Source organism: Achroia grisella, unplaced genomic scaffold (assembly GCF_030625045.1).
Source record: "Achroia grisella isolate CSIRO2021 unplaced genomic scaffold, CSIRO_AGI_Agris_v1 utg1174, whole genome shotgun sequence".
NCBI lineage: Eukaryota > Metazoa > Arthropoda > Insecta > Lepidoptera > Pyralidae > Achroia > Achroia grisella.
In genome coordinates, this window is record NW_026712590.1 from 3,098,831 (window position 1) to 3,125,527 (window position 26,697).

Consider the following 26,697-nt stretch of genomic DNA (forward strand, 5'->3'; position numbering starts at 1 on the left):
TTTCTACAAAAGTAATACATAAATAAATAAATACTTAATGCCAATCGAATTATAAGTAGAGCTTCAAACTGAAAGTAAGAAAGGGAAAAAACGTAGTAACAAAACAATACTATTAATATATACCTGTGGACCCCAATTTTGTATAGAGGGTGCTGTGGTTACTTGGGATGAATTCTTCTTCGAATCTTTGCTCTTTGAAAACTCCTGTAAATCAATTATTTAGACATTATTCATATGATCATTACGGACTACATACATGCATCATTACGGACCACAAGCGACTGCCGACGACAAATGAAAAAATAATTTATTCATGGAAAACATTTTAGCCGCTTATAACGGTAAAATTTTTTATATTATCATTTTTCCCCCGCGTCCAGCAATTCAGTATACAGATTCAATTGAGAAGAACTGGCAAGAAATTTAATTGTATTACTCCTATTTAAAAAAAAGACAGGGTATTTACAATGTTGATTAAATGAATATCCCGTGCATGGACTAGTTTATAAGAAGAATATAAACTTTAACTACTTAAATTGGTGTCAATAAATACTATTATTATTATATTATAACTATTGCCATGCACGCTCTAGAATCAAGTAATCATTTAGTGAGTTTTTTAATTGATGGTGTTCTGAGGGTTTGGCGGCGGCCGTGCCAAAACCAACCCTCATAGCATCAATACTTCTGATCCTTGTTGCTATTTTTCCTTCTTTTACAGCTGTGATCCATCCTACAGCACGTGTTCGTTGGGCGTTGTTCAGGGATAGGATTGTTAGTACCTTATGCCTGCGGTCGTGCTTGGAGAAGGGGTGATGTCGTCGCCTCGAATCGGTGGCACTCGACGACGAGTTGTCTTGAGCAGGCGAAGGGTACTCCGCGCCCGCCCCGGGGACCACGCCCGGCAACTGTACAAACAACGGTTCATATCCAGTCTTATAGTGTTAGGAAGAAACAAAGAAAGAATATTTATTCAGTGCTTTTCAAGTGTTACAATAAACAAAACAAAAGATAAAAATAAAATAATATGTACGTAGCGCTCATGTACGGTGGTTTTATAGTAGGTAAGAATCTCAAACTCTCGTCGTCCCAGCGGGGAACAAACTTTTGGGATTTTTCCATACGAAAAAAAGGAGGCGGGGATTGTTACTGAAAGGAACTTGAGATTCCATTGCCAGAAATGTACCATGTCAGGTTCACTTCCGTATTCCCTTAGAAACTAGTTGGATTAATTCCCTAGTGAGTTACATATATTCACATGTATCATGGTCCCTATGGGATACAGTAGAAGTCACACACACAGTCAGAATCACGGCCGTTTGATATTTGCGAAAGTAATCATTAAAAACATACCTTGAGGATCGGCTCGTGTTGAGGCGGCGGAGGCAAAGGCCTGGTCCTCCGCGTTTCACCGTCAGAACTTCCCTCGCTTGATTCACTGCCTGCTAAAAATATTTAGATATGGGAATATGATAGAGATATATAATAAATTTTGTTAAAAAGTTCAGAGATAAAAGAAGTTCCATAATTATTCAATAATACTATGAAATAAAACATATATGCGATACGCCTAACATACAGTGCGTTGGGCAGAATTGTCAAATGCATTAATTGAAATAGACCTCTATGTCGATAAGGGTTATAGTATAATTAAGGGTTATAGTGAAAATCTTTTAAATGTTTGTTAATTTATTTATTAGTTAATAATATAACATACTCAATTCTCCTAATATCGTAAAATATTGACAATAGATAATAAACACGTAATATTAAAAATTAGTTCTCCCAATTAAATAATGACTCAATTCTCCCCATTTAGTCTCTCAGGGCAGTTGTGCGTGATTAGTTCTGCTATAGATACGTCTCAATATATGTGAGTAACATGAACTGCGCATTATTTGTGCAATAATTAAAAGTCTCTGTAATAATGCACATATTAATAGCCAAACATTCATTATAGTCAAGCGAGATATCCCGGCGTGAATTGAGCAATAAATATCGTAAATTTTAATGTTTTATCTACTCAATTTGTGTACCAAATTTCAGTCAAATCCGCCTAGTAAAGAGACTAATAGGGGTGAATTTCTGAATTGTAAAATAGTTATTAAAAGGCTATTGTTATACCAAATAAAAGAGTTAAAAACATCCGCTCATCCTCACAAACTTTCACAAATATAATAAATAGAACTACATCTATTGGTACCTTTATCCTCCTGCGTTCTCGCTCTATATCCAGTCGGTAACTCAGGCGGACCAACGAACATGCCCAACTTGGGCACTCTTGGACTCTGCACGGCTACTAGGTTTCCTAATGACCTGTACATATAATCATTATTAAGTATATTATTCATTAATACGTGACGTAATACTGAGATAATACTAAACAGTGAGCCAAAAAACGACTGAGTTTTTAATATGTGATTATAGAATAGGATATTATTACTGTATAAGGTATATGTTCATCCATATGTAAGGTATATGTATTTAATAATACATATATCATTATGACCACTTTTTACTATTACACTTCTTATTCTCATACCTTGACAAGAATCAAACTCAATCCGCTATATCCTAATTGCCTGGAAGAGATCGCTATTTAGAGATAAGGCCGCCCATTGTTACCTTCATTTATTGTTTTGATTAGTCATCACTAATATAAATAATTTATATTTTTAATATAATTTTATAGTGCGTTCTTACCGCTTCTTGTAGTGTCTGGGCGCGTGGTGCGGGTGGTGACGGCGCCGCGGTTGCAGTCGCGGCCCGCCTGATGCTTCGCTTGACCCCGAACTGTCAGTTTCCGATAGAGCTAATGCAAATAATACAACACCATTAATTAAAACGTAGTTACACCATATAGAAGCTATTAAAGCAGGCCCTGTAAATGCTGTTTTACGATATAACTAATTTCAGGATCCTTATCACCTATAATAATATAAAAATAGCCATTTTCAGACCTTGATAGTTCACAATATACACCCAAAAACCGTTCAATCTGTTTCATTTGTGAAACTTTTGCCTCTTGAATTTGGAATGAAAGTTAGGGTTTTTAAATTTCATTAACACTATGTTATGCATAGTGTAAATGTTGTATACAATAAAAACGGTGTTTGTCGATACAATAAGATATAAATATACTGTATTGTTAATTAAGAAATTTACAATGAACGCGCTGTTTCCTGATCCAAACATAATTAAAAGGTATCAAGGTCGTAATTTATTAAAAACAAAATACCTAAAAAACTAATTTAAATTAAACTTAATTTATTAATATTGAATTAAATTAGTTTTGTAAATATGATATTGACTTACATGGTTGGTGTAATGGTGTCTTCTCGTGCCGCCGATGTCTCCGTAACCGCATCATAGATGGCGCTTCCATATATTCGTTTGTTTCCTTTATCTGAATAAAAATGAAGTGTCTATGGTAACTTCTTTCATAATTTTTACAAAGTTATATAAACCAGGCGATATTAATCAGACATACGTGGTGGATTTCTAAGAAATGACAACAATTCTACGCGCATCATATAACTGAGTATAGTCCGTCATTTTATTCATGTATATGAATAGAACGACGGACGAAGTCAGGTTTCCATCAGGCGGGCCGTCAGTTACTTTGCCATTACAGGGAAAAATCACTATATGTGAAGCAAAAACTTCTTTATACAAAAACTGCGGGGGCGCAGGAGTATGAATTTTCGCACACTTATAGTTTATATAGAGAATAAGTGCAAAATACTTATACATTTTTAAAATTATGCACAAAAATAGATTATATGAATAAAAATGCTATAATATATGATACACAAACGCATAGAAGAACGGTCTTTGAACAAATACGTCATACAACATTAATTAGTAACAGACATCCAAGAAGGTTTCACACTTATAAAGTTAGTGATGTACCTGTGCATATTGCGCATCAAGTTCGGTCTCCGAACTGACTCCAGATGGATGGTGATGATGACCACCGGGCTGTCCGCTCGTGTGTGACCAGCCGGATCTTTGCGACTGGAATAGAATATAAATAATTATTATTCAAATAAACTTTACACTAGCAAAAACCTTGAGTACATTACTACTCTACTTTTTGTTTCTTCCGCCACATTTTAAAAAGCAGATTCAGCCAAGAAGAGTAAGAAAACTAAGAGATAACTCTTTTCAGCCAAATGTTGTACACATAACTGATAACAAATGAAAATATTAATCAATTAATATTTCTTAACTTTGCTACCGCAAACCGCCTTACTTCCGATGGTCGCGGGTTCTATTATCGCACGATACAAATACTAGATATTTTCTAATGTATATTACATATGTATTCAAAACATAAATGTATTTTTGTTAGTTATTTAGGATCCATAATACAAGAGCTTACAGGAAATTACAGAATAAGAGGCATAACATCTTAATCCTCTGGAATGGCTACATATGAGTGGAATCACGTGATAACGTGATGTCCATAGTCCTGTTCATGTATATAAGCGACAGTTACCACTTACCATATTATTTACCTTTCCAATTACGTAAAAAAAATTTTTAGGTTCGTCTAATGTCACATATTAGTATTAATACTACAATTATTCACCGCCTATAATTAATCTACACCAATAATATAATAAAATACTGTATTACCTTTCTGTCTCTTGAGTGCGGTGGTCCTATGGTGATATGCTGGAGAGCATCGCTCACCATCGTATAATTATTCATATCTAATTTGCCAGGTTGCTGCAAACAATTAAAAAAAATAATAATTAACCAATGGAACCAAATCGACCAACAAGCTTATACCATAAGTCTAATGTGTTTCCAGAAAGATCATATTCATGTATTTAATATAATTAGGTCAGTACAGTTTGTGCGACAGATTATTCTTGTTTGGAGACTAAACAGCGTGGTACAATTGATATTTTTTTAATAAAATTGTATTAGTTACCATCGAACTGTTGTTTCACATTGTATAAAAACAAATACCTACGTCACTATTTTGTAATGTTTCAATAATTTGCTTAAGTACCTACAACAGATATTAATACAACAGACTGGAGTATTGGGAACTTCAGGGTTCTTACCTTGAGCGTCTGCGAGTGTCGGACCCGGGGTGGCGGTGGGTGGGGCTTGGTGGGCCCCATTGTGAACGCCCGGTGTCCGTACCCACTCGGCTGCCACAGACCGCCGCCATCTAAACAAACCTTCTTATTACATATCTATTAAATTTTACTATATTTAGAGACAGTTACCACAGATTATATAATATTAATATTCCTGGACAATTCACACAGCGCCATCTAGTCCCAAGCTAAGAAGAGCTTGTGTTATGGGTACTAGACAACTGAGATAAATACTTACGATATATTTTTTGTAAATATATACATAATAAACACAGAAAATATAAAATACCCAGAATACGATACAAACAAGAATACTAATGAATACAAATGTTTGTACCGTACGAAGAATAGAAACTGCGACCGTCGGAAGTAAGGCGGTGTGCTAAACCCGCTTGACCACAGAGACCTTCGTATATATACGATATACAGAGTGAAAGCTATTATTCCTTTCTAGCATTTAATGCTATTGGTTGCAACTTCACACGATATAAATGAGAGCGAGAACGGATGGCACTCCAAATCCGCTGAAGGATTTATAGATCGACTGAAAACTCTATTACTACTAACAATATTATCTATAATACGAGTCAATAGAGTAGAGTTTATGTTTTTCGTATTGTTCATGTCTAATTAATCATAGTCAAGATTACACTCTGTATATATGTGTATGGTGTACCGAGCAGACTATAAGAAGCCGTGATGTAGTACTAATATTACTTATGACATCTCTATATTATATAAATAATGTATGATCTTATCATATCTATATCTATATTATAATAAAACCTTTTTTTCAAGGTTGCGATACATTTTGAAGTTTACAAAATGTTGCGTAACTCTATTGAGTTCTGTCTGTATGTCTTAGTACTAAGAAAAGCTGTGGCTTACTATAGTAATATTCTTGACTTTTGTTTATAGCATAGGAGACAAACAAGCTTGCGGCTTACCAATTGGTATGTATATACCACTGCGCATAATTTTCCTGAAGCCACTAAATTGTAAGATACTAAACCAGATCCTGCATTGTGTATTCCTTAATATTATAATGTAGAATAGAATAGAATAGAATAGAATATATACTCCATATTTATATATATATAGGCGCGTGCGTGTATGTTTAGGAGTGTCCATTAGACGATGTAAAAAGGATATATCTAAGAATCAATCAGAAAGAGCTATTAATGAAAATAATCTACTTTGATAAAGTAGTATGTATGTAAAAAGATATAATATTTTAATTTTAATAATATATGGATCATGTGCTTTGTTCCTTTCATATACAACTACGGCTTATTACACTCTGTCGGTTTTATAATCAATACACTACATAATAAATGATAACTCATTAACTGACGATACAACTGGTTAAAATAGAACTACACAAATACATCTCCAATTGAACAGTCAAAATAAAATAACATTATTTACTCTACGCCATAATTGAAATACAACAAAAAAAACATAACATTTTAAGACATAAATCGAGTGCAGTTAAAAAAATTTATACAATTTAATTAATACAAAACTTAACACAATTTTTGACTTACAAATCTATTCTACAGTCATGCAAAAAAAAAAACATTTCATTCCTTGTGTTAAATCTACCGAATTGTCTATGAAACGTCTATCTACTCATAAAAATGAACCCTCCAACATGGTGTTTAGATATAAATTCCTTTGTCATGCATTCACCTGACTCGTGTGTGCTGAGTGAATCCTCCGAGCAGTTGAGATCGGCTGCGTTCACGGAAAACTTTATTACATTTTTGTCTATGGACTTTTCTTATCTATACTAATATTATAAACTGAAAAATATATCTGTCAGTCTGTTTGTAACCTTTTCTCCACGAAACCGTTAAACGGATCCTAATGAAATTTGACATTAAGATATATTATAACATATACAAATAAGCAGATGAAGTCGGAGGAAAAAGCTAGATTGATATATATTAACAACCTTCATAATTTCGTAAAAATATATTGAACTGCTTTATCCTTTTCTTTTGATTTTTTTCTTAATTTAAAATAAAGTGACAAAACGCTATATAATTAAAACTTGATACACAACATACATATATATTAATATTTTATTTCAAAGAGAGAAGTGATATAATTAAGGTTATAATATATTTTTTATATTCATTTTTTTAACTTACGTGATAAATCTGCGTGCATTCTATGGTCTGGTGGCGCTGGTTCCGGAGGCGTACTTGGTGGTGGATACACGCTAAAACCTAGACAAAAACATATAAAATATAAATACGGGTCATTAAGAAAACATTGATTATATTTAATTTCTACCAATAATTAAGTACAAAAGAAAGAAATTACGTTTCTTAATCTATATACTTTTAGAATGCATTAACACTCGCCTTCACTACTTGCAGTTTAGTAATTTGCCCTTTCCCCCTTACTGAATAATTTTACGAACCTTTCAGAAATCCTCTATTCTTGTTGTTCATAGTATCACTGTACTCTGAGTCGATGTCCGCCCGCGAGTCCGGCCCGATCAGCAAATCCAATGAGTTGGTCAATTTGTGCTCCATTCTACATAACAAAATGCACTTTAAATATCACGATATAGTGTGAGGTGTGAGGTGTGCAGTGCACAATGTGTAGTATGCTGTGTAACATATTAAGTATACTGTAAACACTTGTGTTTTTGAGGTGGAATTAATTATTGCGCAGCTGTATACGGAGTACGGTGCTCTCCGATCGATCCCCAATTCAAATTACATCAACCTGAGTCGACGTTCGAGACCCATCGGCACCCTCAGACTAAGTAAGTCTAAAGTCGTATGCGTCAGGCAGAAGTTGGCCTTCAGTCGCTCCATGAGTCCTTCCGTGGGTTTGGAGAGTCATTTGCACTCACGCCCTATCGTCCGGAGTCATTTACAGTGTACACTATGCTCTTTGCACTTGTAGTTGACGCATCAGCGGCAGCAGTACAGGCAGCAGGTTGTGATGTTGTTGTTGTCTGTAGGGTATACTGTGCAGTAGGTACACGCATATAATAGAAGTGGTAGTGGTGTATAATAGAAGTGGTATATTCCTTGATGACGGCAAACAAGTCGAGCCGGTAATTACATAGTGCAGTGCAATGTAGTGCAATGTACAGTGTCAACGACATACTTATGGTTAAGATGGTAGGAGTGATTCCTGGGTGGCGGCGCAGGCCTAGCAGCGGCCACGTCAGGGAGGTTGTGGGGCGCCTCCAGCCGGAACGCTCGCTCGATCTCTCCCTTACGCTCCCACACTTCTTTGAAGAACGGCGTGTAGAACGCCGCTGCAAACACATCACGTATATTTATATATAATATATGATATATTGAAGTCGCCGCGGCTATCTGTTCGCTTAAATCTATTAAATTACGCAACGGACTGTCATGTAATAGATAGAGTAAATAAAAAACATTTGTAGGTATAATACATGCCTGTTATAATTATCTATTTATCTATCCATACAAAACAATATAAATTGTGTAGGACAACATAACAGTAACTTATAGATATAAATTCAGAAAAAATTGTTTACAACATAATAGCAACTTAATCGTAAAACTCGTTATATGAGCCAGCACAGTGCAATAGGTAACTAGTCATTTTATACTATAGATCAAGAAAATTAAAAAAAGAACGAGAAATTCAAAGATTTGAATGCATCTGAGCGAAGCTGCAACGGGTCGAGTCGCTAGTTATATATAAACTGTTGTTTTTTGTTACTTTTATGTTTTTACTACAACATTAGTTGTAAGAAACTATAACTAACTCAATAGATAATAATCTGAATTAAAATATATTATTATTATACTTACATTTGCTCTCAGCAGTCGAGGTATATGTGGTGAAGTGTGCGCCGAGTCGGTCGGCTGTTGCGTTTCCTTCAGTGATCAGAACTTGACCAACGTCGGTGGCAAAAAAGGCCGTCGCGGCAGAACCACCGCCATCTGTCACCGCTACCATTTGTATAGGCAGATTTGGTATGTTCATAGAGAATGCACTGGGGAAAAAACATGTTGTCGTATATTAGCAACTATAGTATTTTTTTTATTTAGATAAATTTGCTATTATCTATGTTGCCAGCTCTTGCTATTTCTGAATAGGATTGTGGCACTATTAGAAATTAATGTTAATTACCCATTTTTACAGGTTACTCAAAAATGAGGTCCTAACCATTATTTATGAGTAACCTGGAAAAATAGGTAATTAATATTAGGTAATTTTCGATGTTTACTCAATACTCTTTAACACAAAATAAATAAAGTATAGGTATAGCTGGTAACATTATTTGCGAAATTGACATTTATATAAATCAATTTAGTCTCTGAGATTAAAAAACAGCCTACATTTGTTGATGTAAAATATTGTAGATATGCCTATATGCATTTGCAATATTTAACATATACTATCAAGTTCATTTCATTGACTTCGATTTCATTCATGAGTATGATTTAAATTATGATATTATTATAATTTTTAATTAAAAAAAAGTGTAAGGTGTATGCATCGTTTATTTAGTTAAACACAATAATAAATTATGTATACAATAACATTAAAAAAACAAGAAGAACACTTACTTCAATGTGGCTAAACTAGCTTTCCTCTTGGCAGAGTAAATCAATATGAAGCCGTGGATCAATTCTTCCCTGAATTGTGAGGCGCCATGGAAACTCGATATTATAACCTAGAAAATTAATTATTTATTATAATGGGTATTTATTATTCTTAAATTGCATCCAGCGACTAAATCTTCTTCGGATAAATCTTCCAAATTTATAACTTATGTCTTATTCTGGTATGGTCTGTACTGTACTCACCTCGACCTTCCGTTTGGAGTCCCCGAGGAAGGTCTCTATGACGATGGACCTGTCCCCGGTGAGGAAACAAGCCCGATGCGACAGAAGCGGGCTCAGGACGCGCTCCGGGGAGTACGGATCATCGCAGAACATACACACCATTATTCTGCAGAAAACTTTATTATTATATAACTCGAATGGTAAGTGGTAACTGAAATTTATGTACACGAACAGTACTATGGGCATTACGATATTGTGTATGCGGCAGTACCACTCATGCGTTGCAGATTAAAATTAAGGAAATACATTTTTTTTTCGGACTAATATTCGCTGTTGAACTGCTTGCCTTTACAGCTATGGGTTCGAAACTCGGCGTAAAAATGATACACACAAGCATAGACGTCTATGTCAATAAAAACTTTATAATGTTCAAACTTATAATTTATATAAATTATGCCATTGGGCGAGCACTAGATTTATAATTAGTTACTCACCTTATATCGGAATCGAAACAGACTATGAGGTCTTTATAGAGATGTGCATAGCTGGCCTTCTCCCTGTTCGCTCTGATCAGTTCATGAATTGCATCAGATGTCAACGCCTCAGTTCCCAACTCACTAACCGACGCTTCCATATATGAGCAATGCAGACTGTTGAGAAACAAAAAAATATAGACACAGTATGCGAAGTTGGTAATTTTTTTTATATTACGGTGATGGCAAATAAGCATATATGTAGATCATCTGATGGTAAAAGGTTACCGTAGTTTATCACGTGCACATTGCCGACCCTTAAGTGACCCTTGTTTGTCAATTCGGACATAAAATATCTTATACTCGTATATTAATGTAAAATATAACTTATGTAATATAATATAGAAACAGAAACAATCTTTATTCAAATAAACTCAATGCGAGCACTTTTTAATAGTCATCTTTTCTTATTCTACCACTCATTCAGAACACGGACATATAAATATATATATATTTATATGTGGTACCGGATAGTGCGGTTTCAGAGAAGCTTCTTCCCGCGTACATTTAGATTGAGGATTAGAACTACCTGCCGAGGTTTTCTTGAGAGACTACAGTATGGGTTTTTTAAGAAGGACATATTATGGTTTCTTATGGACATATTAGGGTCGGTACTACCGTAGGAGATCTCAATGTAAGGTAATACTCACTTATCAGCGAGATTCTGCCCCTCCTCCTGCAATCGTGTTAACTCTTTCTTGTCCATGCCCTCTTCTTGAACGAACATCACAACCAATGGTAAACCCTGAAAAAAATTCAAATACACATAAAAATATTTATTAAAATATGCTTAATTTTTCTACATATTTAACAATTCCTACCAAAAAATAACGGTCTGTCTTATCATCATTAATAAAGTATCTCAGTGAACATGTAATTATATTTATTTACTTCTATACTCCTATTTTACTCCTAGTAAACTGATGGGATGTTATCACCTGAAATGGTTGCTTATCTTCCTGTTCGAGACTGGTCAGCAAAGTCTTCTCCGTACATCCCCGAATGTATTCGAATGATTCCTGATCTTGGTACACGCAGAAGTAACCTGATAATAAGAAAACATTAATCAACATCATCTGCTTCATCCTTAACCCATTTATTTTGGGTCGCCGTAATGTTTTTTTCTTCCACTCATCCCTGTTCGCAGTCATCTCGTTATTTACTCCCTTTCTTACATATCATCTTTCACATAGTCCATCCATCTCTTTTCGGCGTTTTATCGGCTCTTATAACTATTCGCATTCATATGTAACACCTTCCTTAAAATATTATTAACATTTCTTAAAATAAAATTTATATATCATAACAATAAATTATAAAAATACAAAATAAAGCTAATAACTCATCCTAATGTGCTCGCCAACCAACTGATAGTTCCCCTAAGGATTGTCCACCAATCATTACTTTTTTTTTTTGGACTATATTTTTAATTTTTTTATGTGGCATTAAAAAATACATACTTAAACCCCAAATTTTCACCCTTCTACCATTAACGCCTATTTTTTAATAGTGTTTTTAATTTATATGGCAAAAGAATGTTTGCTAGTATAAATGTAAATGACTGTACCATTGGACGCGAAGTCGTCGATGGGCGTGGAGTCTGAGAAGTCGTCGGTGCGCAGACGCTGGTGCACCAGCCACGGCTGTCCGGCCACCACCACTCGCCGCTCGCTGTCGCAGCCCGCCACCAGCCGCTTACCGAACTCACCCGCTACACCTTCCGCCTGTATTCATATTTATTTATTTAATAATTATCCCGCATATACTACACAATATATAACACAAGGCCGCACAAACGTAATGTAAGCCGCATATATAAAATTTAAAAAGGTTATAATTTAAAAAGATATTATGTAAATTGACCGATATATCATGATAAGTGTGATGCAGAAGAAGTCGCGTGGGTCAGCTAGGCAGCTTCCATTAAAATCCATTCAGTAGTTTTTGCGTGAAAGAGGAACAAACATCCATCCAAGGTTCTTTATAAGTATATATGGATAGCCCCATATGTGTATTCAAACAAACTTACGCCCAATATGATAACGTTGATTTCATTGGAGTCCGTAGTGAGTGCCCAGGGCGCTGCGGGCGGGCCCGCGTGACACTGAGATTCACCAGTAGACGTTAAGGATCTAAAACAATGTTTAAAACCATCAACATAAACACTTTAAAACCCGCCTTTTTACTTTAAAAACCAATTCCGCTACATTGGAATCTGGCGTTTTGCACCTTTATCACCTCCAACAAGAAAACTAAAATACTTGGTAAAAAAGGGCTGATCGAGTGTAACTCAGTTGCTTTGTATATGTGTGGAATGTGAATAAATGGTGCTTTGTTTATTATCGTAGGTTATGTATAATAACCCAGGACAATAAACACAGTACCATTCATTCCCAAGCTAACCAGAGCTCATATTATGGGCACTAGACAACTGATAGAAATACTTAAATAAATTTCTTTTTGTAATTACATATTTAATACTCCTAGAAAAAATACAAATAATCATATTTTGAAGAGGTGCATTTCTTGTCAGTTCCCAGCTCGAAAGCACTACGAACTGACGGTGGATTTGACATTTATATTTCCAGAATTTGATGGTGTTAATATTTTGTAGTACTAGGATCTCAGACAAGTGAACCGTATTACAGCATATTACGCACAAAGATATATCATAGGAGTTCGTAATAGATCTATATGAATGAAGATATCATATTTTGATTTGATTTGATTTACAAATACAAATGTTAGGATCGTGTGAGGAATCACACTTGCTACCATCTGAAGTAAAACTGTATGTTAAACCACTGGACCATCGAGGGTCTGATTACTCACCCCACCCTGGTGTTGAGTATGAGTGGCAGAGCGGCGTCCAGACACCTTGCACCGGCCGGGCAGTGCTCTCGCATCGGACAGTGAACGAAGCCCAGATGCTGGAATAGCATCAGCTTGCGATCCTGCTCCATGCGATCCAGCATCTTGTATCTGATAACAACAATTACATTCTTGATTTCAATAACCTGAAATACATATTTTTATAACCATACTTAGTTTTAGGATTTTATTTAATAAAAAAAAATAGAATGAATAGTTCTGTCTGTATAGGCTCTTTACATTATTATATATTCAAAACTGTAAAATTTCTGCACATTTATTTCTTTAAATTTAAGAATGTATCAATGTATGTAACTACTTATACCATAAGAAAGATTTGAGTAAGAAATAATGAATAAATAGAAAAGAAGAAAAAAAAATCCTGTATTGTCAGGTACACGTAAAACTAGCTGTTACCCGCGACTTACATCAGCTTTTTCGTATTAAAAATATCATCATACATTTTTACTCACAATACAATACAACTTCACATAAAATTTAATTATGTTTCATTAAGCCGTGGAATATGGTCTATGTTGTATCTTTCTTTCTATATATTAAACTTATATGCATCTTCTTTTCATTTGATATGTTCTTGATGGAATGGTCGTGGTCAGTAAATAGTGGCTGATGTTATCCGCCGTACAACAGCACTCTATTTGTCTCTAAGGGGTGCTTTTTTTTAAATTATACTACGCTGGTGGCACACGCTGCTGGTAGATACGGTCCATCGGATGCTAAACAATTACCGTAGATTATGGGCGCCTAAGACACCAGGAACGCTATCTGGTACACTCGTGGTGTGGATAGATACATTAATAGTAGAATAATACATGCCTGAAATCATCCTGCAACACATCTGTAATCTCCTTGATGTCCTCCTGCGTAATTGTTCCCGTTGGCGATATACTTTTGAAGTGATAGAACAAATTTGCATTCTCCAACAATAGCTCCTGTAATTAAAATACATAGTATTAACTGCAATATATAATGTGAATGTACATATGTATATAATTTTACATCTGATATCCCAGATTAGGTAATCAACGGTGATTTCAAGTGTTTGTTGTGGCCACCATAGTGTTACCGTCAACGGAAACCGTTCGCTAGCGGGCCCCGCTAAAGCAGATTTCAGTGACTACAACGCCGTCTAGTTTGAGTAAAAGAACCACCACAATATATTTTTAATTAATTAATATGATATTAATTAAATTACATTAATGCTTATAAACTTGAAGAAAATATATAAATGGTAAAGATTAAATCTAATTATAATTAGGATATAAAATATATGTTCTAGAAGTTTTATATAATCATGTTTATTTAATGGAACATCTTAATACCCTGTAATGCCTTAACATTCAATCGAACCTCATCATATAAAGCAAGAAGCTTGGCGGCTAAAATATGTAAGATAGCACTTAATTTATCTTAACTAGACTTCGTACAAAGTCTGCTTCGTTATTTAAACAAACCTGCAAGTTATGCTTCGCCCTCCGCTGTATCTGCCTCTGGTGCTGGTCGTACACCCGCTGTTGCTGTTCATCCGTGAGTGCCTCGTAACATTCACGCCCCATCAGCAGCACGCGAACTTCTGACAACTGCTTCCCAGGCGTCACGTATCCTGTCTCCTCTAGAAGACGCTTGAATTGCTGGCACCATTCGTAATTTCTCTGCTCTTCTTGCGCATCTTGTAAATACGTTTTGAAAACGCCGGCTGCTTCGTTCGTCTCGAGAATTTCGTATGGTATCTTTTGTGATTGTCCCAAAGTCTGAAAAGATAAAAGTTTCATTAATTATTACTATTACCAGAGAATAATTATACTAAACTCTATACAGATATAACACAGACACAGACACCATACTAAAAAACTCACCTGATATCTAATCGCGCGCTCCCCAACCCTCAACGTAGTGTCAGTTCCCAGCGGGCTGTCCAATTCTGAACCTGATTCGGAGCAGGAGTCCTGGACTCGACCCTCGCTGAAGTAAACTGAGAAGTCGCGATGAGATCGCAGCTGTCTCACAACCATTGGCCAATCACTGTTAACCAAATATAACAAATTAATATTATTGTACATATTACATACATGATAGAAACAAAATATCGGAGAATAAATAATATTAACATGGTAAATATTTCGTATAGTAATCAAACATTAAAATAGTATAAAAAATATTTATATTATTTTTACAAGTATACTATTCTACCCTTCCTTCCTTTTCGCGTAGACTGCAATTTTTGTCGAAACTATTTTTATTAAATACAGCCAATGGTTGTCAAAGCACATAAAATAAAAATATTGATTTTCTCACTTTAACAAATTAAAAAAAAAAAGACGTGTCCCTCTTTCTTAAGAAGTTAATGTTATAAATTAGCTTAGATAAAACTATTTTGCTAAGTCGAGTAGAAGTATGACGAATTTTTGTATTATAGTTTATTTAACAGTTTAATAGGTTATATTAAAAACTATTAAAAGGTTCCACTGAAAATCAGCGTTTGAGTATTACAGTCTCCACAAAAAGCTGAGTGGATAACAATTTGGTCGCAGCTGTATTTTTAAAAATAATAAATTAAAATATTTAGTAATATGTTGTATGAATGTTTCGTATGCACCAAATAAATCTATTTTTCTTTCTTTCTATTAAACATACTTCTCTTGTAGTTCTTCTGTAGGCAGTTGCATTCTGGACAGCACTTGAGGTAGTTTCGCGAGCTGTTTACGAAGCTTCTTTGCAGATCGTTCTTCTTTCAATCTCCTTATATGCCGCCGGTACACAACCTGCATTCGTTATAATCACGAATTATTACTTGTCATTATTACTATTTCCAGTTATAACTAAAAAGGTATTAACCTAGACTGTGAATAATAGGCAAGTCATGTTCATGTACATGTGTGTCAAGTACTAGGTTGTGGTTGAGAGAATGTAAATTTGGTCATATTGTACAATAGATAAAGTAGTAATTTGAACGCGTTTTAAGTTCCTAATACGCACAACACAATACACGAGTGCGTTGGTAAAACCGAATCTAGAACTTAATTCTATGTAGATTAGAATATATTATAGAATGGAAATCACCTGCGTGCCATCATTCCCGAATTGGTGTACAAACTTGACCCATTCTGGATAATGGCACAATCTCTTGCTGGCTGCCGACCACATCTCTCTGTAGACAAATAGCAAAAACATATATATAAACAAATAATAATGTTTAGTATTATGGTTATGTATCTATATGTGTCCGTGCTACGCCACGTTCTTATAAGACCATTTAAATGACAATATAGGTCAGTCCGTTAACAGCAGCCTCGCGTTTCACGCGTCCCTGTCCGCATATTTAATCATTTTAAATATTTACACATATATTTTTATACATAGTATAAAAATATGTCGCTGTTGTAGGCTTAGCTCATTTAAATTACGCAACGGATTTTTGTAAGACCTACAATGAGAATCATGGACAGTTTGATATATTCCTTTATTTATATTTAATATAAAAATTTTCTTTATATACATTTCTTTAAATACACTCCTGACACATTATAGTACAGTAAAGGCAAGAAATTCATAAATTTATAATGCAATGAGCGAGTCGAGAGTAATATTATATTTTTAGTAAAATATGAAACTAGCATCCAACCGCGACATTGTTTGCTTGTGGTTTTTATGGTTACGTGGACGTTTATTTGAATATATAGGATATTCACATAAACGTTTACGTTTATAATATTTAGTTAGTACGATATATTCCCAAACGAATTATTTCAACTGTATATACAATTTAAACAATATTTTTGGTACCAGACAGATCGGAATCTTTAGCTTAAAATCGGGCAAACCACAAATTCACGACGTGCTGTGTTAATTAACAATATGAAACAATAATTAGGTATGATCTTACTTGTGATCCTGGACATGTATCCTTATGAGTTGCGTGAATGCTTCGGTAACAAAGTCCAGTGTCTCTCTCCTTATCCGCAGAGCCTCCGCATAATTCGCTACCTGAACAACATAATATTAAACTTTAAAAATATTTTATATGCATATATAAACGCAATTTTTAATAGTTACTTGGAAACAAAATAAATAAACTGTCTATATCACAAGCATATATTTTTTTTAAATACATAAATATTTGTATCAATTATACTGTCATTTTTAACTACCACTACTTTGTACAGATTCAATAAATAAAGATATTTTTATTTGTAAAGTATTTTTGTTTGTAAAATGGTTTTTTTAACTATGTAGTAGATAATAATCAATTAAAATCAAATTAGTATTACAATATTACAAACAATAATCAATGTCTGAAAGAGTAAAGTTTTGCTTTATTTGGTTTCTCATTGTTAAACTTAAAAGTCATTCTTTTTAAGTTTATCTATTGTCTAAATTTTACTTATATACTTTCTAACTCATGAAAAGCTACATTATCATGTAATAGCATAGAATATATTAATCAAAATTAGAAACTACAACTTTACTTACATCCAAACTATTAGGCAGTAGATCACTGATAAATAATAGATAATAAATCTACTTTAGGATGAGTAATGACAACCCACCTTTATCCTCGCTTTCGATTTGTCCACCATCTGTGCCAGCAGGAAGAAAGCTTGGTCCACATTAACATTGTCGTGACTAGATGTCTCCACGATGGGAATGGCACCTTTGAACTCCTTGCGTTGTACCAGCCTCTCAGCTTCACGGATTCCTTGCTCGCAAGCCTCGTCATTTTTGGATGTGACGAGAACTACCGGTTTCTTAAGCTTGAGGATGTTCTGAAGAATTGCTGCTAGAGTTTCGTTCTAAAACAGATATATATGATCAAATTTTATTTTTATTTAAATATCAAATGACTTCCCTTTGGTGGAAAAGGTTTTTTAAATACATGAACAAGCCACCAAGCAGTTTGCTTTGTCAGATGTGTTTCGCTTGAAGTGTGAAATTTGTAATACTGGTATAAGTTGTATAATGCGGAATGGCAATGCATGAGTGATATAAAAGACAGTATAACAATTTCAATCGATATTTAGATAAAAATCGAATATATATCACAACATATCTATGAGTATAGTCGCATGTAGGTATATTTAATTAGATTAAAAGTATCTTTTCTTTTATAAATTTTGATAATGCACATGCATCTGTTTGCCCTATGGTTGCCTGGGAGAAAATGCCTCTAAAGGTGTTAAATCAACTACTTGCACATTTTATTGTGTATTTATGCATGAAACTCAATGAATAAATAAACATATATTTAAAATTTTATATTCTAAAAATTTTCAAATACATAAAGACATACCTGCTTTTCCCAAGTCCTGCCTGGCACCATACTAACATCATACACACACAGGAACCCATCGACTGACAGCTTCCCATCAGGCATCAAACGCTGTTCATATTCCTTTTCTATTCCTAACTGGTTCTTGCAGACGTACATGAGCTTTTCAGCAGACTGCATCTTGGTAGCTACACAACGTTTCACGTACGTTTCAGTCTTGCCAACTGTGAAAAAAGTAATTATATTAAATAATTATTATTTAACTAGCTGACCCGCGCAACTTCGTCTGCGTTTAATTTCCCCATCTTTTGCAATATTTTTCATTGGAGCTCCGCTCCTATTGGTCGTAGCGTAATGTTATATAGTTCAAAGCCTTCCTCGACAAGTGGACTATCCAACACAAAAATATTTTTTCACTTCGAACCAGTAGTTCCTGAGATTAGTGCGTTCAAACAAACAAACAACAAACTCTTCAGCTTTATAATATTAGTATAGATTAAGCAGCTGCAGTCGAGTCACAATACGAGTTTATAGTCATGGTCTGTCATGTGCTATATCATATGCTAGTGGTCACTGTAGTGTTACTATTGCAAACATGTACAACCACATTTGAAAAGAATAAAGCTGAGTTTCTTGTCATCTCGAAAACATTCCGAACTGACGGTAGATTTGACATATCATACGAGTCTGTAATGACCTCCATGAATACAGATATTTTGATTTGATTTATGCGGGCCATAAATCAAATCAAAATATCTGTATTCAGGTTGAGGACCCGGTCGGACAACATGCTGTCCACCTCCATGAAGGACTACTAGCCGAAGTGAGTGGTGGTATATGGTAAGGGAGTGAGTATATATATATAAATATACATATAGATTCTACCACTCATTCGGAAAGCATAGAATATATATGAAGACTCTCTATACATGGCATTAATACTTAACTCACTAGTTTTGGCATTTAGGTCACTTACCCGTGACTAATCTAGCTAACTGAACTGTTAATAACACAGTTACATAAATAGCGTTTCGCTTATCTCCAATAAATACATGGTAATATGCCAATTAAATGTAGTCAATTATTTGAACAATAATGCAACAATATTTCATTAGACAAAATTTATGTTATATAAATAGATGTGTAGGTTACATATATATATTTACTAGCTGTTCCCGCGACTTCGTCCGCGTGGAATTTAACTTTATTTTTCTAAAATAAAAGTAGCCTAAGTTACTACTACTCTTTATTACATCAGCTACCTGGCAAAACAAGTTCCATCAAAATCGGTCCAGCCATTTCAGAGATTAGCCGGAGCAAACAGACAGACAGACAGACAAAAAGTGTAAAATTCAGTTCAGTGTATGTACCGTATTTATGTTCATATGCATGTAGTAAAAAACGGTTATTTCAATATTACAAACAGACACTCCAATTTTATTTATATGTATAGAATATATATATATATAGCCACAAATCCTTAATGATGTAGGATGTTCGGCCTTTTTACCCGAATATCCGGCCAAACTGACTGGTCTATCCGGCTATTAGGTTTGGCGACCTGGCAACCCTATCTGCATACCATGTAATTTAACTGCCGTATCGTGTTTGCTTTAGCAGCAATAGGTGACACAAAAGTACCCTTTGCACAAAGTCCATCCATCAAGAGAATAAACACTATAAAGACAAGCCCTATAAAAATAAATACAGACGTGCTATTACTTCGTGCGATCGTATTGCAGAATACGATATTTCCAAGGCAACAAAAGGCACAGTTATTCTATTTAACTACTAATTTTGTTAGCTTACAACCTTCGTACAGACAAATGATTAATTAATCAGCGTGATTACTATCATTAGATCATGTTGTTGGAGCAGTCTAGCCTAGTCTAATCAGAATCTAATTAACACATTGATTTATGAAAGCTAGACAGCGCGGCGAATTTGGAAAAGTAAATAACTGAAATTGTTAGCTTTTATTATTCATGTCTCCGAGGAATTTCAGAGATGGTGGGAGTGTCGAATAACTGACATAAAATAAAAAAAAAGTTAAATAACTAAAATAAATTTAAAAATATATGACGATCTCGAAATTTAACAGGAGTATGTGCGTAATAAAATGACGATATAGCTATTCGTTCTATCTCTATTTCAGAGACCTTGACTCTCTCTCACCTAAGCATGATACAATACTTTCGAACGAAATTTTGCCGTAAATATTTACGCACCGTTCTACTCGGGTTACTCTATTCGATCAGTAAATATAAATATATATTTTTCGTTATTCTGAAAATATGTCTCGTCTATTTGTTCAATTTCTTATAATGTCTTGAAAGTTTTTTTATATTGGGGTTTGGGCTATTGACAGATGTTTGGACCTGTAGCACTGCGACCTACATAGATCTATTGTACTCTCCCTATTTCAGAGTTCGCTACCTAGACTCAGCCAAGCACAAGAATTGAAAAATATTTTTAGGGGCGATGGTTTTCACCTCATGATAGAATGTAAACTTTCCAAAGATGTCTTCATAATTAATACAATTGAGCTTCACTTTTGTGTAAATCGAGTTTTACGTTACTTGTAATTCTAAAACTAAACAAACTAAGTTGTCTAAAGAAAAACTGACTGGTGTGAAATGTTGATATCAATTGCCTTATTTTATGGATAAAATTACATAGAATTGTATTGAAATTATAATTAAATGATAGATAATTTTCATAGTAACACGTTTTGTATGGAGAGTAGCCGGAAATATGTAGACTTATGATATTGTTCTCTACTTATGCCGACGGATTGTTGATTTAGCATCTACACAATGATTATTGCAAATGATAAGACAGTATAATGTTAGTTTAGTATTTACAGACGGTCTTGGTAAACAGAGAAAGAATAGCAGCGAAACAATGCCTTTTAAAGTTATAAAACAATATTATTCTCATATCCATATAACCATTATTATCTTATATGACTGCCTCGACGGTCTAATGGTCATACACGCCGTCTCACTTCTGAAAGTCGCGGCTTCGATTTCTCATATATGAACATTTTTATTTATGAGTACGATTCTTCGTATTCGTCTGAATGATTTATTTACAAAAAAAAGTATTTAGTTATTTTAATTAGTACAAAGTAATTTTAATACTCTTATTTTGTGAATTGTCATAAGTTATTATTATTATTAGTATATAAAGGTATGAGAGAGAAAGATAGAGACCTAAATCTAATATATTATTAGAAAAAACTCTAAATAAAAAAAACATTCAGCTATTTGTGAAGTGTATGCGGGAATCAAACCGCGAACTTCGTAAGATGAGGCATTGTATAAACCGCAGGACACTAGAACCCGGGAGGAAGACAGGTTTATCTGTGATGCGAATCATATATTCCAAATCGGTTTCGTAGTTATTAAAATACATAATAGCACCTAACTCTCAAAATTTTAAATAACGTAATGGAATTAATTATTTGTCATATAAAAAAACCGGTAATATTATTTTAGTTATCGCTTTTAAAGGACAACATTTCTATAAATACGCAAATAAACCGCAACAATCTCATCGTAAGGCAAGTGCTAAACCGCTCTATAAACGAGCTTATAAATAATGACAATGTATATGAGCTTATAAATAGTTCACGATATTCTGTCAAGTGTTTATTTTTCATTGTCATCATTTTAAAAACATTAAATCAAAATTTAGTCAAGAGTCATGATAAAAATGAATGTAAACTGATAAGAAATCATGCTTGATTAAGCTGTGCTCACATTATCAGGTTCAGTCCGGACGGCTTATGCCTACGACGCACTCCGATTGGCGCATTTCCACGTAGCAAACAATGCGCCAATCGTATTGCTTTGTTAGCACCGACTCTTATCGGAAATATACGAAAGACTTAGAATGTGTTAGGATAGTATGAATTGAATTAATATTGATACGATTGTGTTACGTATTTACTTGAGTTTTAGATAAAACTAGCTACTCGTCCCTTGGCCCGGGTGTACATGTATTATATATATAAACCTTCCTCTTGAATCACTCTATCTATTAAAAAACCGCATCAAAATCCGTTGCGTAGTTTTAAAGATTTATTTACATAGGGACGGACAGACAGCGACCGCGACTTTGTTTTATACTATGTAATGATGAAGAAATTGCACAATAGAAATCACACATAACTAACATTCACTAAAGCATTTAAAAAAGTTAGAACTTAATTGTAATTATATAATTGTCATATGTTCGTAAGTAGATTTCTTACACGTAACTTGCATCTTAAAATATTAAAATATACTAAAGGAAACTACATTTACGAAAATTTGTCGTAACTTAGTAACTTTTTTATAGCATAGGGACAAATGAGCTTGCTTGAACGGGTGCTCCACCCTGAACACCAGGTGACATGCGAGTTGCCGGCCTTTTAAGATGGTATAAGCTCTTTTCTTGAAGGTTTTAATATCGTATCGGTTCGGAAACAGAATAGCTGGAAGGTAACTGAAAGACTCACGAGAATAAAACTTGCTTGTAAAAAATACAAACTAAATAAAGGAGTGTTTACATTTGTAAAGTCGTAAATTGGTATTGACAATTATGAGAATAAAACTTACAGTGTAAAAGCAAGCGAGAGATTTAAAAAAGTCCTTACCTTTAAACGGCTGAAAACAAGCGTCGTCCACGAATTCAGTCTGCTCAATGATCTCGAACCTATACTCCTGTTCATCATTCTCCTTTTGCACGCTGCCCCAGTATAAGAAGTGGTCGTTGTTGACCACACGACCGCTGAAGTCAGACTGCAACAAACATTGATAGTTTGTTTATTCAACAATTAACACATAACCAAATAAAGGTGGACAAAATATAAAAATCTCGGGTCAACACAAGATGGACGAGAGTACTTAAGCAAGTAGTATACATTTGGTATACATATATACTAATATTATAAAGCTGAAGAGTTTGTTTGTTTGAACGCGCTAATCTCATGAACTACTGGTTCGAATAGAAAAAATATTTTTGTGTTGGTTTCATTTGTCGAGGTAGGCTTTAAGCTATAAGCGTAAAGCTTTACACTATGACCAATAGGAGCAGAGCTGCAATGAAAAATATTAATTGGAAAAGGTGGAGAAACGAAACGCAGACGAAGTCGCGCGAGTCAACTAGTTTGGTATACATTTGTACTACCGGTTTGAGTACTCTCGTCCTGTGTCCATTATAATGAATAATAAAAATCCAGACTAGCGTAAACGTTTGCGCAGGCGGATGTGAGTTTATTATACTCGATTAAAATTCGGTCCAGCCGTTTCAGAGATTAGCAAGAACAAACAGACAGAGACCAAAATTTTATAAATTATTTTCTTTCTTTAAGTACCGTATATACTTATTTTCTTTTGCATTTAGGGATACAAATTGTTTACATATATTTATGCTTTAACTTACAAACAAACATACACTTCCATTTCATTCATTTGTATACATTGAGTTATCTTTTAATTATATTTAAATATCATTTATTTATGATATTAGTAGGGATTACAAACAATAGTTATAAATACAATGTATGTATGGCGTAATAACAGTCATACAATGCAAACATCTAGCACTAGCAGATCTGAGATGTGAGAAGTGACTCATTATAATCAACCGCGGCTGACCGCCGATTACTGCCCGCATTCCATTATCTACATACTGTAGATACCTACACGAATATTTATACCACCACTTCATTTAGACTTTACTGCTAAGTAGCAGTATAGCAGTATATAACAATTTATGCTAATTTTATACTGGACTAGCTGTACTCGCGACTTCGTCCGGGTGGAGTTTAACTTTATTTTTCTAAAATAAAAGTAGCCTAAGTTACTACTTATTACATCAGCTACCAGCCAAAAAAAGTCCCGTCAAAATCGGTCCAGCCATTTCAGAGATTAGCCGGAACAAACAGACAGACAAAATTTGTAAAAAATGTTATTTTAGTGTATGTACCGTATTTATATTCATATGTATGTAGGAAGAAATGTTTATTTCAATATTACAAACAGAAACTTCAATTTAATTATATGTATAGATGATAATGGAATGGTGCACCCGCCTAATGGTATACGCTGGGGGGAAAAGGGGTTGTTAGTAATGTGGAATGATGATCTCATTGCTAGCAATACCATGTCAGGTTGACCTCCACGCGGCTCCCCCTGGAAACCATCGTGCTAAATTTTTCGTGAATTTGTCACGTATCACGATGGGCTAACTGACCTGACCTCATACTCATCTTATCATCCTCCACTGGTGCCCCGCCAGCGTAAACCGTCGCGCAGGCGGGAGCGCCATTCCATAATCACTCATAAAAAAAATGGTATACTCTGCGGGTGATGGTAGGGAGTGGTCCAAACTACAAGTGGAGGATGGTAAGATGAGTAAGAAGTCATGGCAAATTTACCACAAAAAAGAGAAAATAAACGCAACGAAAACAGCGAATATTTTCTCTAGTGGGTATTGAGAAAAGTAATGTAATTTTAAAAAGATATGAAGTTGTCAACTATCAACTGCAGTTAATAGTAAAAACTCATACATACCTGACTTAAAACGGATATGTGATCAACATTATAGTCATCCGCGTGTGTCCGGACGAATCTGTTGCAAAGGCACGACTTCCCGATGCCCAGCTGGCCTTTCTCCTTCTCTGTACCTGTGAAAATAAAAATATATATACATATATTACAGGACCAATAAATATATCATACACACAACACTAATCTAAGCATAGCTCATGCTATAGATACTAGAGAGGGATACATACACACATAAACTCGTATTTATTGCTGTTAATTTTAAATACAAGTTTGAACATCATTAAGTTTCTATTGTCAAAGACTACTCTTATGTGTGTGAGTGTCAAATACAAGGTAGTATGTGTAATGTTCTATTTTTATTGATTTACTATGCGAAATTTCATACTACTCCATCCGCTCAAATACGAGCTACAAAGTTATTGTTTCACTTATTAATATAATGATTTTAAACAGAAATGATCTGATTCTCTGTATATTTGTAATGGAAATTCTAAAGAAATACTGGACCAATTAAAAAAAAATTACACTTATAGACATCTACCAGTAATAAAGGTTATACTCAAACCGAGCATCGCAGTAAGATCCTATAAATACTTGATAAATATAGAAAAACATGTAGATCAATACAAACAGTAATTGTCAAGAATACAAATGTTTGTATTGATCGAATCTGCGACTATCTAAAGTGTGCTAAAGGATAAGACCACCGGTGTCGTGAAACTTTAAAAAAAAAGTTAATTAGTAGCATTTCATAATATTAATAGATGTTGATATACGAGCTCTATCGACACTGTTGAGCACCGTAAGTTACGATGTAGAGAGTGCTCTGAACTTAAATCTATTAGTTTATATAATTAATTTATATTTAGAAAATGTTTATATTTTTTATTTATCATTGACTGCTAGTTAACTGCATGACTTGACTCCTAAAAGGTAGTTTTATATTGTGATGAGACCCCTTATATGTCACGTTTTGTTATAGTCCCTTGAATAATAGTGTTAGCACAAATAAGCAAGCAATAATAAAAAGTCCATTCTTACAAACATTTAATCCCTTGCATCAGCCAATTAACTTGACTTTTTTAAATCAAACATTGACATATAGACGTCATACTTTTGAGTAGCTAAACCCAAAATTTGTTTGCTTTCTCCGCAGTAAATAACTTTAAAAACACCTACGCACGATAACAGGAAACGTTCATGATAGATAACAAAATTAAATAACAATTCATTCCATACAATAGTAGCAACTGGCATTCACAATTGGTAACGCCTCGAGAATTGAAACTATTTCCTCCCATTGAATTAATTTTGACCATTTTATTGTAGTACTGGCGGCATGTCTCGATTTCGATCAAGTTCATCAATATCACATATATACTAAAATCGTAAACATGACATCGACACATGTCTATTATTTTAAAAAAAATCGGAAATAAATACATCAGATTACTTTGATTAGTATCACACATATAAAAAAAATTGTAATGTTGATAGATGCCTGTTTTTTTAAACAAAAAATATATTTATTCA

The 26,697-nt window shown here is 34.2% G+C and overlaps 1 protein-coding gene across 1 annotated transcript in view; it reads right to left on the reverse strand.

Moving 5' to 3' along the window:
- Positions 1–26,697, reverse strand: part of LOC131851518 (rho GTPase-activating protein 190) — a 34,248-nt gene that overhangs the window by 4,854 nt on the left and 2,697 nt on the right. Inside the window, exons 2-33 of the mRNA XM_059202029.1 lie at positions 25,168–25,280; positions 23,247–23,391; positions 18,626–18,828; positions 17,886–18,128; positions 17,222–17,322; positions 16,399–16,486; positions 15,973–16,100; positions 15,195–15,360; positions 14,793–15,089; positions 14,155–14,270; positions 13,279–13,428; positions 12,476–12,578; positions 12,014–12,170; positions 11,385–11,491; positions 11,097–11,191; positions 10,408–10,563; positions 9,935–10,079; positions 9,695–9,801; positions 8,933–9,117; positions 8,250–8,403; positions 7,549–7,664; positions 7,274–7,351; positions 6,810–6,854; positions 5,079–5,188; positions 4,642–4,734; positions 3,913–4,017; positions 3,316–3,406; positions 2,704–2,812; positions 2,204–2,316; positions 1,354–1,445; positions 783–908; positions 124–204 (exon numbers count right to left, since the gene is read on the reverse strand). Coding sequence (XP_059058012.1) covers positions 124–204; positions 783–908; positions 1,354–1,445; positions 2,204–2,316; positions 2,704–2,812; positions 3,316–3,406; positions 3,913–4,017; positions 4,642–4,734; positions 5,079–5,188; positions 6,810–6,854; positions 7,274–7,351; positions 7,549–7,664; positions 8,250–8,403; positions 8,933–9,117; positions 9,695–9,801; positions 9,935–10,079; positions 10,408–10,563; positions 11,097–11,191; positions 11,385–11,491; positions 12,014–12,170; positions 12,476–12,578; positions 13,279–13,428; positions 14,155–14,270; positions 14,793–15,089; positions 15,195–15,360; positions 15,973–16,100; positions 16,399–16,486; positions 17,222–17,322; positions 17,886–18,128; positions 18,626–18,828; positions 23,247–23,391; positions 25,168–25,280 — 4,118 coding nt within the window. The remainder of the gene's footprint in view (positions 1–123; positions 205–782; positions 909–1,353; positions 1,446–2,203; positions 2,317–2,703; positions 2,813–3,315; positions 3,407–3,912; positions 4,018–4,641; positions 4,735–5,078; positions 5,189–6,809; positions 6,855–7,273; positions 7,352–7,548; positions 7,665–8,249; positions 8,404–8,932; positions 9,118–9,694; positions 9,802–9,934; positions 10,080–10,407; positions 10,564–11,096; positions 11,192–11,384; positions 11,492–12,013; positions 12,171–12,475; positions 12,579–13,278; positions 13,429–14,154; positions 14,271–14,792; positions 15,090–15,194; positions 15,361–15,972; positions 16,101–16,398; positions 16,487–17,221; positions 17,323–17,885; positions 18,129–18,625; positions 18,829–23,246; positions 23,392–25,167; positions 25,281–26,697) is intronic.